This window comes from Squalius cephalus, assembly GCF_949319135.1.
Source record: "Squalius cephalus genome assembly, chromosome: 5".
Classification (NCBI taxonomy): Eukaryota; Metazoa; Chordata; class Actinopteri; order Cypriniformes; family Leuciscidae; genus Squalius; species Squalius cephalus.
The window spans coordinates 30,959,738-30,975,570 of NC_137126.1; the positions used below are offsets into that span (position 1 = coordinate 30,959,738).

At 36.5% G+C, this 15,833-nt stretch overlaps 1 protein-coding gene across 3 annotated transcripts; it reads left to right on the forward strand.

Moving 5' to 3' along the window:
- Positions 1-3,371: 3,371 nt before the first annotated feature.
- kank1b (KN motif and ankyrin repeat domains 1b) lies at positions 3,372-14,073 on the forward strand. 3 transcript variants are annotated; one of them, XM_079872973.1, is made up of 12 exons: positions 3,372-3,512; positions 5,299-5,391; positions 6,194-8,644; positions 8,764-8,850; positions 9,485-9,572; positions 9,757-9,882; positions 9,976-10,063; positions 10,776-10,995; positions 12,758-12,891; positions 12,985-13,185; positions 13,336-13,434; positions 13,538-14,073. In XM_079872973.1, the coding sequence occupies exons 2-12, from the start codon at positions 5,355-5,357 to the stop codon at positions 13,589-13,591; spliced, it is 3,585 nt and encodes a 1,194-aa protein (XP_079729099.1). In that variant the 5' UTR covers positions 3,372-3,512; positions 5,299-5,354; the 3' UTR covers positions 13,592-14,073. The 3 variants fall into 3 exon arrangements, with proteins under 3 accessions (XP_079729099.1, XP_079729101.1, XP_079729100.1); XM_079872975.1 differs by lacking the exon at positions 3,372-3,512 and having other exon boundaries at positions 5,318-5,391; positions 6,489-8,644; XM_079872974.1 differs by lacking the exons at positions 3,372-3,512; positions 5,299-5,391 and adding an exon at positions 5,642-5,759.
- The last annotated feature ends 1,760 nt before the right edge of the window (positions 14,074-15,833 follow it).

Here is a 15,833-nt window from a genome sequence, read left to right on the forward strand (position 1 = left end):
AATGAACCTTTTCTGATTTCTAAACATTATATTTATTGAATTTTTAACAAAACAAGCAAGTGATACATTTAACATAAGCTTAATATTTCACAACCTAATCCCCAAAGTAAATAGAAATAAATAATTTAAAAAAAAAAAAAAAAAAAAAAAAAAACATCACACATAATAGAGTAACAAAGACAATGATAATAAAGAACAAAAAAAAAAAAAAAAAAAAAAAACCACTCGGCAGTCAGCTTTACTTTCTTAATTTCCTTCATAATGTCTCAGAAACTCAGTTAATGGTGACCATATTTCTTCAAAATTTCCTCCCTTTCCTCTAACAATATAAGTGAGTCGTTCCAGTACAATACATGATGCCATCTCCTTTGCCCACATATGATTTGAGGGTACATCCATTTTCTTCCAGTACAGAGATATTAACCGCCTGGCCTGCAGGAGTCCAAAGTCAATCAGTTTTATTTGTCTGGAGCTAAAAACACAGTTCTCTGGATATATACCCAACACACATATTTTTGCCTCAGCAGGTATGTTTACTCCAGCAATCTTTGACAAAGTCTGCATGACTGACTTCCAATACTGATGTAATTTTGGACAGTCCCATACACAGTGAAAAAGAGTACCCTTTCCATCTAAACATTATACAGCTATCTGGGATATTAGGTGACCAACGGTTCAGTTTGACCGGAGTTATGTAGGTTCTCATCAACCATTTATATTGGAGGAGTTTCATCCTGGTATTAATTGACTGCTTTTGCGCTTTTAAACATGCAGCTTCCCAGTCTGCCACCTTTATCTCCTCTTGGATGTCAGATCTCCATGCATCCAGCTTATCAGCGGTGGATTCCTCATCATGTGTTAGTAAAGCTGCATAAAATAAAGAAATATGACCTCTCCTTTCAAGATTTTGCAATATAATATTCTCTAGGTTTGACAGTGTTGGTTCAGATTCAATCTGTTTATATTTCGACATAATGAAATGTTTAATTTGTAAATGTTTATAGAAATGTTTCTTTGGAATGTTATATGTTTGGCATAACTGCTCAAATGTAAGAAGGTTGCCATCCTTATAAAGGTCTGCCAGCTTCTGTACACCTTTATCTGCCCAGATTTTGAAACCCCCATCAGCTCTTCCTGCCTTAAAACCCGTGTTGCCCCAAATAGGCGAAAAAGGAGAGATGGGAGGAATACCTCCAATATACTGATGGGCCCTATACCAAATATCAATTGTGTTTTTTAAAAAGGTTTTTTTTTTTCATTTTTCCCAATTTTTTGGGGCATGCGGAATATAAATACAGATTCAATTTAAGTTTTGTTTCTAATTGTTCAATTTTTATCCATGCTGGGGGTGTCTCAGTTGCAAAGTAGAATATGGCTGAGCGCAGCTGTGCAGACCAGTAATATAATTTAAAATTAGGGAGTTGTAACCCCCCTCTCTCATATGGCAGGTATGCAGGCGAAGCCTTAGTCTAGGTTTTTTATTATTCCAAATGAATCTATTAAGGACAGTGTTTAATTCATCAAAAAATTGTTTTGAGAGAGGCAAAGGAAGTGCCTGAAACAGATATAAAAATTTTGGTAATATGCTCATTTTGATCATGTTTATTCTGCCAATCATTGACACGGGCATTACTATCCATTTATTTAGACTCCTTTACTTCACTAACCAAAGGATCATAATTCATTGGTACAATGGTTTTAATGTCTGGGGTAATTTTAACACCAAGATACACAAATCCCTCTTTTGCATTGATAAACGGGGTCTGTATGACTGGATTTAGCCTCTCGTCCCTATTCAAAAATAGAATAGAGGATTTTGAATCATTTATTTCATAGCCAGAAAATCGACCAAATAGCTCCATTTGTTGCATTAAGTTTGGGACACTGATGGACAACCTTGTCAAAAAAACTATCAGATCATCAGCATATAGGGCCAATCTATGCTCTTGATCTCCTAACTGGATGCCAAATATATCAGTTCGCATTCTTATCGTCATTGCCAAGGGTTCCATAGCCAAAATAAATAACATTGGAGATAACGGGCATCCCTGGCGAGTGGAACGTTCCAATGTGAAAGGTTTAGAGACTATGTTGTTTGTCAAGACACTGGCTTTAGGATTTGTATACAAAAGTTTAACCCATTTGAGAAAGTTAAATCCAAATCCATACCTCGGAAGAACGTTAAACAGATATGACCACTCTATTCTGTCAAAGGCCTGACGGGCATCAAGTGATAATAAAGCCGTATCTTTAGCATCAAATTTCTCATGAATTATATTCAAAACTCTTCTTATATTATGAAACCCTTGACGTTTTGGTACAAAGCCATTTTGATCGTTATGAACTATAGATGTGAGATAAAGGGGTCTAATCTTTTTGCTAAAACTTTACAAAGTATTTTAGTGTCAACCCCCATCAAACTTATTGGTCTGAATGATGAGCATTCTACAGGAGGTTTACCTGGTTTTAATATCAAAGTGATCATAGCCTGTCTTAGAGTGGGTGGGAGAACCTCATTTTTAAATGCTTCTTCATACATGTTAAAAAGTGGAACTATTATTTTTTCTTTGAAAGTTTTGTAGAATTCAATCGTAAATCCGTCTAACCCAGGAGCTTTACCACTGATGCTTTGTATGGCCTGTGATATCTCTTCAATACTTAAATTTCTGTCCAACTCTTGTTGTGTGTCTTCTGTGAGTGTCTGGAACAAGTTGGTCCAAGAATAGGTCTTGTTCTTCCGAGGTATGGCAACAATCAGATTTATACAAATTTTCATAAAATTGTCTAAAACTATCGTTAATTTCAGATGGGTCTACTGTTACCTTACCCGAGGAGGTCTATGCTATTAATTGCTCTTTCAGTCTGTGTTTTCTTTATTCTCCATGCCAAGAGCTTTCCCGCTTTCTCACCTTGGTCATAATAAGATTGCTTTAACCACATTAAACTTTTTCCTTTTCTGATTTCTAACTCCGTAATTTTTTATATAGGATCTGTCATGACCAACAGATGTCGCTCTAATCTTGAAGACATGTCATTAACAGCCTAAACTGATAGCCTACTGAACATTTTCTGATTTCTCCTTAATTTTTGTAAAGGATCTGCAACTGTATTGGGCTGAATTTAAATAATTTTGTTGATTAAAAACTACTACTTTAAATCAAATAAATGGCTCGTAACCATGCATGTAGTTATTTTAGCCTATGTTTAGTATAATTGTTCTCAATATTTTATTGATTCAGTAGCATACTACTTTTAGTTTTTCTTTATATGGCAGAAAAAAAAAAACAGTAAAAGTAGTAACGTTAGCTTATATACTGCACACCTGCCGTAGTGCGTCATGGCGTAAGCAGCAACTCCTCCATGCGCATGCAGAACAGCATGGTAAAGTTACTCCAGGACTGGCTGTTTACGCTAAGCATTCATTACGGGAGCACTGTTTCAAGATAAACAAAAATGTTCAGATGTAAACGCAGAAGAAACGCAGTTCATCTCTGAAGTTGCGCTTCGCTCTGGTATGTAAACAACAGACTCACCTGCACAGTGTGGATAGGATGTCTTATTGAAGTCATTCTCTGCATTTGTTGTCACTTTGGACGGTCTAAGAATATTTTGCTGCAGACATGACATGTAGCCTATGTAAATAACAATAATGTTTCATAGAAATGTTTTAAAAACAAGTTAAGGTGGAGTATTTATTAGTGCTACCAAAATACACTTTATTAGTTATTGCACACTTTTTTCAAGTTATGTTTACAAGAATGTTAAATGGCCTGTGCTATTTGTTGAGGATGTGGTACAGCTAGTCTCCAGGCAGTGTGTAATCCAGTAAGCCGAAGATATACTGGGCTGTACCAGGAGCAGATTATATCCATTAATGCACACATATATTTCCCTCTTAAAACGAAGTAAATCTTGAGAATGCTATTTCCAGTAAACCTAACAAGATTGGTTTATCCTCTTTCATTGAATTCCAACAAAACATCCCTTGTTTGTAAGTAAGGATCCAACATATGGAATAAATAGAAAATGTTAGTTGTTCTGTTAGTGTGTAACAGTCAACAACATGGACAATTTATCATATTTAGTAATCAAACTTATTTTTGTTTTTTGTTTCCATAGTCTAAGTATATTTTGTACTATATTAAAGGGCATTTTGTGCTAATTATATGTATATTAGATGCACAAATTATTAATCAGTTAGTAGTTATTTCAGGTCATATTTGTTATTCTGCAGTAAAAAAAAAAAAAAAAAACATTTGTAACAAAAAAAAAATATTTCTAAATTATTTATCAATTCATCAATCATTTTCTTGGTTGTTATTCTCAGTTTTACTTTATGGCCTAAAGCCTTTGTTCATATCAGATATACGTGTGTGTTCATGGATCAGTGTGTGTCCGTTCGTGCGTGTTGTGTCGATGTGTCCATGTCCTCTCACTGCCAAGCAATTCAGCTGACACAATGCAGGTCTCATGTTTCAGATATCTGTCTGCAGTGACAGTGTAAGCTTCTCCTGGTTTGCAGGGTTTCTCCCCCTCTTCCTTTCCTTAATCAGATGGAATTTTGACATTATGTGGCAGACATATGGTTTTGCTTGTTGTTGTGTGTCACTAAGCTATAACTCCTGCTTGCAGCTGCAGAAACTGTAAAAACTATGCATTAAAGGGACAGTTTGTCTTATAAAAGGAAAAAATATATATATCAGCACCCTCATGTCATTCCATACCCTTTTGACTTTCTTTTTTCCATGTAACACAACATGATATATTTTAAATAATATAAAGTTTTTGATTAATTCAAACCAGTTCATTCAAAAGATCCAAATCCCTTTATGTTTGTTTTTTTCCTTTGCTTTTCAGCCTCACTTTTTTCAGGTGGTGTATTGCAGATCTACATGAGACTGCTTACCTTTATCTTCAGTAGGGGGCAGTATATGAAAAGATAAATCATGTGAGATTCATGATTGAAAGGTTTCCCTTACTTTTATCTGTTAACCACAAATAACCAGACGCAATATATATATATATACAAATATATATATATATATATATATATATATATATATATATATATATATATATATATATATATATATTAAATCCAAGTGGCATGAATTTTAAATTGATACATGGAATAAAATTAGCAATTTGAACACAACCCTAAATGTACCAGTTTATTGTTATTATTATAACAATTTAGATTATTAGCGGTGTCCTTGATGTAGTATAATACAGTTTCTCAGCTAAACATGTCTTAGGTGATATGTTTAATGTGCTCTTGTCTGTTTTTGCTTTTTCTAGTGTTTCCACTGCTGAGAAAGACATTTTAGTGGTGTTATCGTCTATAAAAAGCTGCCATGACTCAGAAAACACACTTCCACCTGAATCAACAAGGTAAGAATCAGCAACTCTGCAGTTTTCTTAAATTACATATAAATAATAATAAAATGGTTTTGACATGCTCCCAGTTTCTGAATGCAGGGGGATATCTTTATTTATATTTGGAAGTTTTTTCAGTGTAAAGGCATGGGTTTTTTTTTTTTACTTTTCAATAGAAAAGTTTTTGAATGCTTGAGTTGATGAAAGAGAAAGGGAATAAAAAAGCAGTGGGAGGAGAGAAACAAAATAAGAGACTGAAGGCCTGGAAGCGGAGATCAGAATGAGTAAGACAAGGGCAGAGAGGAGAAAGCGAACAAACTTTACTAGAACTTTTTTTCCTGTGTCTACAACATTTTCTTTTTGGTGAAAATTCTAATCTGCAGGTAAGAAAGTTAAGCCTTATTTTGTTTTGAAAGACATTTGCTGCTGAGTTTTTTTTTAGTAAGGAATGCATATTTTTATGGAAATCAGATACATTTTGAAAGCTGAGAATGTCACCACTTGAAATGTGCCTGCAATACTGTGAATATGAAGTATATGTATGTACTATTTTATTCTGAATTTCGAAATATTTTTCGTCTTTTTCCTTTCCGTCTCAGTTTCATTCTGTGATTTTAAATAGTGTTTTCAGGCATGTTAGTTATAAACAGTCCACAGTCATAAATTTTCATGTTCTTGGCTTGGAAGTATATTTTTATCTTATTATTGAACGGTTTTACTCACAAAAAAGTAGACATTCACTTTATAAATATGAACTTTGAATATGAACTCTCCAATCTACTCTACCAAAATAATTTGGTTTTCTTTGTTTAAACAGACTGGAGTGATATCACTGCTGACACTTTTCAGAGTAGCCCATTCAGCATCGATACACCATACGGGTACCAGCTCGACTTAGACTTTGTTAAATACGTGGATGATATTGAGCGAAGTGACACCATTCGACGGCTGCATTTTAACAAGCGACCCGGAGCGGCAAACGCTGCCTCTGAGTCGCAACGCATCTTAAACCCCACACACTGGAATTCTTCAGAGTCTTTGTCCTCAGTGAGCAGTGATGAAGCCAAGAAAACGTCTCCGTCTTCATCCTCTTCCTCTTCTTCTGTCAACAGAAGAAGACCCCCACTTCCCCATTCCAAACCTAAATCCTCCTGTCCAAGACCTGAGGTCTCTCAAGACCTAGTCACCTCTCAGAGGTATGTAGATGGGTCGTCTGCCCCAGCCACACAACGTCCTACCCCAACCAAACCAAATCCTCTAGTGGAAAAAACTTTGATGGAAACATGCAAACGTTTGGAACACGAGAAAGGCTCGTCGCAGCAAGGACCTCCAGAACCACAGCCACGTCGTAGACTGGCCAGTTTTGGTGGTCTTGGCTCTAGTGGTACCCTATCTCCGTATACAAGCTGGAGTGCCCTAAATCAAGGTGCTAAGATGGCAGTCCTAGACCAGCCCCGACAAAGTTCCTTGTTATTGGGGAACACCCTTAAAATCAGCCCCTCAAGCTCTGGCCGAGCATCTCCAGTGAGCGGTGTGAGCCCACTCCACCTGCAGATGGTCAGGGATCAGATGGCAGCTGCTTTGCGAAGGTTAAAGGACCTGGAGGAACAAGTAAAGGCCATTCCTGTCCTACAGGTGAAGATTTCTGTTTTGCAGGAGGAAAAGAGACAACTGACCGCCTTGGTCAAGAGGCAAGATGAAGATCAAAAATCAGGCTCTATCATTGACAAAGATTTTAGCAGCAAACCAGCAATAGAGGGTTGGGAGCACGGTGCCATTTCTGGTCTGACGGATTTTCAACAGCTTGGTGTTGAAATGCAACTGCTTGAAAGGAAGATCCAAGATGCACGTCTTGAATCCTCTGCCTTCAAGACGAGAGATCAAAAATCTGTTGCAGTTGGAGATGACGGGTCCATTGATGAAGTTGATGTTATTCATCAACACAAATTAAACTTTTGTAAGGATGTTGCTGTTGGTGCAAAACCTGAGACTCAGTCAGTGGCTGTCAGTGTCACTGAGACTATGCTGGGGGTTGTATCCAACGAGGAAGCAGATACAGAGTTGCAACAGCAAACCATCCAACATTTAAGTGACAGGGTTCAGATACTGGAGGCTGAGCTTAAAGAAGCAATGCTCAAGGCAGAAATGGGCAAGCTAAGAAGTGAACTGCGGGAAGCAGAAGCGAGAAACCATGCTGACAAGAGTTCCTCCGCACAACCACAGGTGAACTGCGTCGCAACCCAGACCGGGTTGCGAACTCGCACTCTTGGGGTTGGAAACCACACCAACCTTGTGCATTCTGCTGTTGGGGGAGGACTAGAGAAGATTTCCATTGCTGTTGGAGTCTCCTGCAAACCGGAGGTGAAGGTTGTTTCATCTGGCCCAGATACACCTATGGAAGAGTGGGAAGTACGACAAAGAGTGGCGCGAAAAGATCAATGTGTTGGAAGCAAACGTGCAGCAACACGAAATCAAGGTGTTGGGACAACAATGTACATGTGTGACACTGCCACAATTACTTTGGAGACAATTCAGAAGAAGAAGAACATTTCCCACAAAACGGTGGGCTGTGGTGACTGCACGGTCGACATGGATGTCATAGCTGTCAAATCGCTAATTTCCCAAGGAACTGTCACTGACCCAGTGCGAAGTGTTGACTTTAGTGTAATGGCAATCCCACAGACTTTGTCACAGCGTACCAGCACAGCCTTTTGCACCGTCTCGCGCAGCACCAGCACTTTGCAGGCCTGTATCTCTGAAGCCAGCAGCAACACAAAGCACACACTCACCAGGGAAAGACATACCAACACACCACACACGATCACTCGATCTCTGGCGGTTGGGGATGGGAAGGTTTGCGACCGAATGGCTGCTGTTCAGATGCACTCTGTTGGAACCACAACATGCTTAGGTAGAGACACAAACACCCCTGCTGTCCCTAATGTGATAACACGAGATGTTGGAATCGGAATGGCAAATATCAATGAGAATATCCTCATTGGTCTCCATACACGAAACATTGCATGTGGTCCATCCCGTCTACCAGATCCGGTCAAGACACGTAGCATCGGTGTGGAAGTGGGGGACGGGAGGATACGCGACACGGAGGGCCAGATGTTTGTGCAGACTGAGCCTGGACTTGATCATTATATAGATCGCATGCAGAAATTACTTAAAGAACAACAGGACCTGTTAACCGACAGCCACCCTGGGTCAAAACATGGGGTCACTCTCCAGTCCCACGGTCACTTAGATGAACAAGTTAAAGGTAAGGATGTGTATATTTGTGTATCTACCTTTTAAAAGCATTTTTTGGTCAAATTTAGATTTAGATGCTTTATGCGGTTTTAGCTAATTGCTTTCTTTCATTTTCTTTCTAATTTCCAGTCACTGCACAAAGCCAGTCATCAAATGAGCCTGCAATGGTTAAACAGAAGAATCAAATGGAATTGCAGATGTCCGCTGCTCTTCATGGTTTGTATTTACATGTGTCAAAGGTAACTCAAGTTAGCTAGCAAAAGTATTTCATCCTGGTCGAAATGACTCCACCCGACAAAGAATTGCATGTAAGATACAAAAATAAGCAGAAAAGAGGAGACTTTTTTCAGAGCAATCTTTCTGCTGTGGAATTTGAACAGGAGGTGAAAATAGCTCTCTCTCTCTCTCTCTCTCTCTCTGGTTTGTCTTTTGGCTGAATAAGCCCTACACTTAGAATATTTGGGCTGCTGTTGGTTTGTGGAATGCTCTAATGTCCTTTGGTATGTGGCAGACACAGACATGAATAACATCCACACTGGAAGCCTGCGCTGTGCATGGTTTCTGAAAGGCAGGAGTGCTTGTCTATCAGAAGTCCTTATTAAAGCAAAAAAGAGCCTTTAGCAGGTGTTTTTGGTCTATAAAGAAGTGTATGTGTGCTTAGGTGATGTCATTACAAACCAGGGCCAGGGAATGTTTTCTGGGGTTTTCAGGCTTCTTCATGTCAAGGACCCGCAAATATGATGATTCCCTTCCACAGAGCTTCTTTTCTTAATATATATTAGTTCCAAAGAAGGGGCATGAACATCAACTCTATGCAAATTAGTTTTTATCCTTTATCCATTTCCTTCAGGCTCACCCAGTGATGACCGCTGTCTTAGGTCTATCATGAAAAGGAAAAGCACCACAGATAGTACGAACCCTACGACTGCATCGCTAGGGTAAATAAAAGTTTTCATTATTTCTTAAATTACTAATAAATTCAGCTCAGTGTCGCATTGTTTTGTTGAGCTAGAGCTCTTTTACCAGATTGGTTGTGTATTGCATGTCTTTATGAATAATATACTTTGCTATATGCATTGTACATTTAATTGTACATCTCTCTCTCCGTCTGTCAATATACAGTACACAGAGAGGTATTGTGGACCTCTTGAATCCTGATTCTGAAAATGAAGAGAAGAAAAAAAGAGAAAAGAGAGAGAAAGAGGGCAGCACCAAAGATAAAGTGAAGATTCCTAAAAGAAACGAAAGGTTCATGCTCATAATAACAAGTTTTGTTTTTTCAGTGCAAGATGAAACTGTTCAGCCAAAGTTATCATGGTACATTTGTTTTCTACTGTATAGGTATATATTTAGTGAGAAGATGCTTTCTGCCTGCCAAACTCTGGAGGTTCACCTTAATGGTAGCAAGATCATATCCAACAGAGAACTGGTGAGTTACAGAACAATAACTGAGATCTGTCTTTTAATGTCAGTTCTTTTACCGTTTCCGTGTATTTTTCTACACTCTGCATTTAGTAGAGGCTTTCTAAGAAGTGTCTGTAACATTTACAGCATATTGTATGAATGTGCTTTTTATGTCCTTTATTATCAGAGATGGATTCCAATACTTTGAATCACTATTGTTTAATAGGCTTGTTTCTATGGCTTTTGCTTTGTAATTATTCATTTCACCTACATTGTTAGTGGCTTCTATTTTTTCCAGTCGATTTGTCACACACAACAACAACATGTGGGAATGAATTCTCAAGGTTCAAAAATATAAAACTCAACAACAGGAAAGCAAAAGAAGGGCAAACCAAACTTAGTTTATGATGTATTGTGGCGCTGCATTTCACAGTCGGAAAAAAACTCAGTTGTTGATGTTTTCTATGTTTACTCAGTCTTCTCCTCCTCCCATAATTACCCACTGGCATATAGATCAGATTGTTCGGTACTCTGTGGGATTTGGGAAGTTTAAAATTATAGCGTTGCTGTATTTTGTTTGTGTTAAAAGCCTGCTTGTGACGCCTGCATTCATTTATTTGGTGTCATTTTGTTCTTGGCATAGTATGTCTAGAAAGTGTCCATGTAGTTTACACGAATACTCTACCCAACTTTTTGATTTGTTTTTTCTGCATTTTATCTGTTTGTCTTTGCAAAAGCGCTCCTGTCTAAGCACAGTGCAGCAGGAGTGGTTCTGTGTGTCCAGTCAGAAGAGGGCATGTCCACAGATGGTGGAGGACTTCCTCTTCGCTTGCCGCCATGTCTCGCCAGATGTGCTGTGCTATGTGGCCAACATGGCTGACCAAAATGGCAACACAGCCCTTCACTACAGTGTGTCTCACTCTAATTTCAGCGTAGTAAAGATTCTACTTGCTGCAGGTACCCTGAAACCTATCCACCTTATTTTTCAGTGCAGAAGTAAGCTATTTTCTGTGAATGTTCGAGACTTCTGATTCATTAGCCGCTATAGTTAAAAAACTAGAAGAATAACAAAGTGCACTAAAACTATGTTTATAACCATGACAATACATTCAAATTATATGGTAAGAATTACCAGTTTGCAATATCAAGCAGCATAACAAGCTGTTTTGAACAGCTACAAATAACTGGAAGTAGATGACACCGGAAGTCTGACACATTCAATTTACAAATGGCTGTGCTGCTGTTACATTAAATATAAGGTGGGTTAACACATAATCCTTGATTAATCCAATGTGAAGTAGCACACCAGATTAAACTTCTGTTTGTTACTTCTCTATACCTTAATTTAGCTGTATTACTAATATGCTTGCAGGATCTGCATTGAATATTTCACAACCAAACATTACTCTATCGATAAAAAGTTTGTGGTCAGTATTTATTTTTTTTTTATTAATTAAATTAATCAGTGACAGTAAAGACAGCTTTCCATTACAGGAATAAATTAGTTTTTAACATATATTAAAATAGAACACAGTTATTGGTTACACTTTGTTTTAAGGTGTCTTTGTTACACTGTAATTATACATTTAAGTACCAAGTAATATTAAAGGCACAATATGTAATTTTCACCTCTTGAGGTTGCTTATTCAAAACAAAGGCGTAGCTTGATGACGCCGTGACTGAGCGTGGAATCTTGGGAATTGTCGTCTTGACTCTTCACCTGTTGCACTGTAGTTATCTAGTTCGATATTAGAATGTCATATTAATAAAAACTGGATGACCTCTGTTGCTAAATGACATGCAATTAATTTTAGAGAATGTAGAAAGCTCTTTCTGATTATGCTATGTTAGCCACTTGACAAAATAGTGTCTCTGAGGTAAAAACATGGTACTTGTGAGTCGTGGTAAATCAAGAAAACAACCTATTGATACAATAAGACTAACCGTGTTCAGCTATATAACAATGATTAGTTTTCTGTTCATAAATGTATCCAAACAGTTGCTCACCTGTCTAATAAAAGGCATAACATAAAGCGTCTTTGGTGTTTCCATGGTTTCTACGGAAATCAAGGGTAGTGCGGATATGACATCATTGACAGGTGACACATGGTCTGTGTCCTGGTTAAAATAGCTGATTTCTCTGGATTTAAAATGTTGGAAACGTTTGGGATAATGTAAGTACACAAGTTAACAAAATATGTAACACTGTTCTAGTGATTTTTGGATATTTGAATCTAAAAACTTACATATTGTTACATATTGTGCATGTAACTAACTACATGTATTTTGTTTAGGGTTATTTGCATGCAATTTGTAATAGTTATTACTATAGTAATTACATGTAACATGTAACAATGACACTTTAAAATAAGGTGTTACCCAGTTATTTTAAATTGTAATAATATTTCAGAATATTACTGTTCATACTGTATGTTTGAACAAATAAATGTTGTCTTGGTGAGAATAAGAGACTTTAAAAAACATTTAAACATTGTACTGACCCTCTGAATAGTTGTGGTTTGTTTAATATAAATGTTTATCCAAGATTTCAGAGACTAGACACAGAAAGAGTGTTAAATGCATCTGTTTCTTGAGCACAGTTTAAATAAACTGTAAAGAGACACTTGATTGTTAAAAAAGGTTAAAATTATGGATCCTTTAATGTTTTGTGGACAAACTAGATGGATAATTAATTTGGTCTTGATTCCTTCTCATGCAGGAGTGTGTAATATTGATCATCAGAATAAGGCTGGCTACACTCCCATAATGCTTGCCTCCCTGGCTGCCGTGGAAGACATGATGGTGGTGCGAGAACTCTTCAGCAGAGGCGATGTTAATGCCAAGGCCAGCCAGGTATCTGTCTCAGTTCATATGAGTATTTAAACTAAGAAAACTGTTTCTCCCTAAGAGTATTCTTTTGTGTTTACTGGCCTATTTCCTTCACAGGCTGGTCAGACCGCTCTCATGCTAGCAGTCAGTCATGGGCGTATAGATATGGTCCGGGCTCTTCTGGCTGCGGGGGCAGAGGTCAACATCCAGGATGATGAGGGGTCAACCGCTCTGATGTGTGCTGGTGAACACGGCCATGCTGACATTGTCAAACTCTTACTGGCCCAGCCAGGCTGTGATGCCACACTGACTGACAATGTGAGTAACCACATGGCTATCTGACAGAAAAGATTTAATGGTGTATTATTCTTCCCATTTGTGATTTAAATGTGTGTTCTTGTTTAAATGTGTCTATGACATTTGTGTCTGTGTTTTTGTTTGGTATGTTTTGTGTCTGTGTGCTGGTAGGATGAGAGCACTGCTCTGTCTATAGCTCTGGAGGCCGGACATAAAGACATTGCTATGCTCCTCTATGCCCATGTCAACTACTCAAAGGGCCAACCTAGGGTATGACTCTTTCATATCTATGCCTGTATTCTCTCATAGCATTTCATTTTATTTTACCAATTACTCAAATTAGCAGCACAACTGTTTTCATGCTCATCCACAGGGATCCCCTCGAAGCAAGACTCCACCCGCTTCGCGCATAAGCTTTTCTGATTAATATGACATTTTCCCATGCGCACTTCATCTATTCAAACATCCCCTCTGAACAACCTGTTCAGTCATATGACTGAGATGAATATTACACATTATCTCTTCAAACAAATGTAATATTAAAGAGAGCAGTAGCTCTAAATATGAAGTGCACTAACTGTTGGCAGTTATCTTTCTCAAATATAAAAATGTTATGCAGTTTACTAATACAAATCTATATTTTAAATTCAACTGTTATACTTAGGAAACTGCATGTCAGAACAGTTTTATGTCTTCATTTTAGGTAATATATAAATTGTATGCATTTTATGATACTGTATACAATTGATTTTACTTTTAAAAGCTTGATTTAATTTCTTGTAATATATATTCCACTTGTTCTATGCATTTCAAAATCTAAAATCTAGATTTTAGCAACTCTTTATAAAAATGAATTAAATGTAAATATCATGTTCATATATACGTAAATAAATATGTGCTTACATCACCACCTTGTGTTTATTTAAAAAATTGCATTACTTACCTATCTTGTAGTATTTTAGATCTGAACAGTTATGCCATCTAATGACGAAAAGCTGAACTGCAGGTGAAAAATGTTGCATCTCTGAGGAACAAATTTGCCAAAAATATTATTATTGCTATTATTATTCATAATACAGTTGGAATAACCTATGGGTCAAAAAAACAAAACAAAAAAACAACAGTGATCATTCGTGAATGAATTTTTTTTTTTTTTTTTTTTTTCAAATGAATCGGACAAACTGGTTAAGGACCTGAATCGTTTCGCGCTTCAGTCTAAATCATTCGGACAGCTCAATCACGGACTCAGTTAATTGTTTCTCACTCCGTGAGACGGTTAACAGGACACTTTAACAATAACAGAGAACAATAAGAGCGCTGGATGAAGTGGATTTACCTACAATTATTAAAAAAACAAACCGGCAATCTATTGTTTGGCATTGATGAAGAAGGTCTTCATCAAGTTCAACACCTGCATATGCGGTGAACGACAGCAGGTACCATAATATTACCATGTACCAAATAATACCATAACACCTATTTGTTACAGTCTATGCTGGTAATTAAACATTAGGGGAGAGAGGGGAGTGTTATAACAAGGGGTCATAGTAGCGTGTTATAGCAGCGGCTCTACAGGGACTCAGGGGCTCAAATGTAAAGAGAAAAAAGGTGTGTGTATATATATATATATATATATATATATATATATATATATATATATATATATATATATATATGTACCGGTCAAAGTAAGTATTGGTACCGGTCAAAGTTTGGACACATTACTATTTTTAATGCTTTTGAAAGAAGTCTCTTTTGCTCAAGCATACATTTACTTGATTAAAATACAGAAAAAAAAAACTGTAATATTGTGATATATTACTATTTAAAATTATGATTTTCTTTCTTTTTATCTTTGATAGATTTTTTCAGGATTCTTTGATGAATAAAAACTTTTAAAAAAATTAAAAAAAACAGCATTTATTTAAAATATAAATATTTTGTATCAATATATATACCGTTCAAAAGTTTGGGGTAATTTTCTTTTTCTTTTCTTTTTTGAAAGAAATGAATAGGCTAATTATATTCAGCAAGGATGTGCTAAATTGATAAGAAGTGATTGTAAAGACTTAAAGAATAATTTCCATTTGAATTAAATTATGTTCTTTTACATTTTTTATTCAACAATGAATCCTGAAAAAAGTATCACAGGTTCCAAAAAAAAAAAAAATATTAAGCAGCATAACTGTTTACAACATTGATAATAAATCAGCATATTAGAATGATTTTTGAAGGATCATGTGACACTGAAAACTGGAGTAATGGCTGATGAAAATTCAGCTTTGCATCACAGAAATAAATTAAAGTATATTAAAAAAGAAAACCATTATTTTACATTGTAATATTTTTTTTCTGTAGGCTATTTTTGATCAAATAAATGCAGACTTGATGAGCATATACTTCTTTAAAAACTTTTTTTTTTTAAATAGTAATGTCTCCAGATTTTTTGACCGGTACTGTACATACTATTATATATATATATATAGGCCTACTATTGCTGCATAATTATCAAAAATAGTAATATAATAAAGTCATTTTATGTCACCAATCACCATTCCACTTCACATTGTCCAATGAAATTTGAACTTGTGTCAGATGACGATTGGTCGGTGTAGCTATTATACATGACAAACAGGCATCAATTTAAAATATGTGATATGTTGATTTTT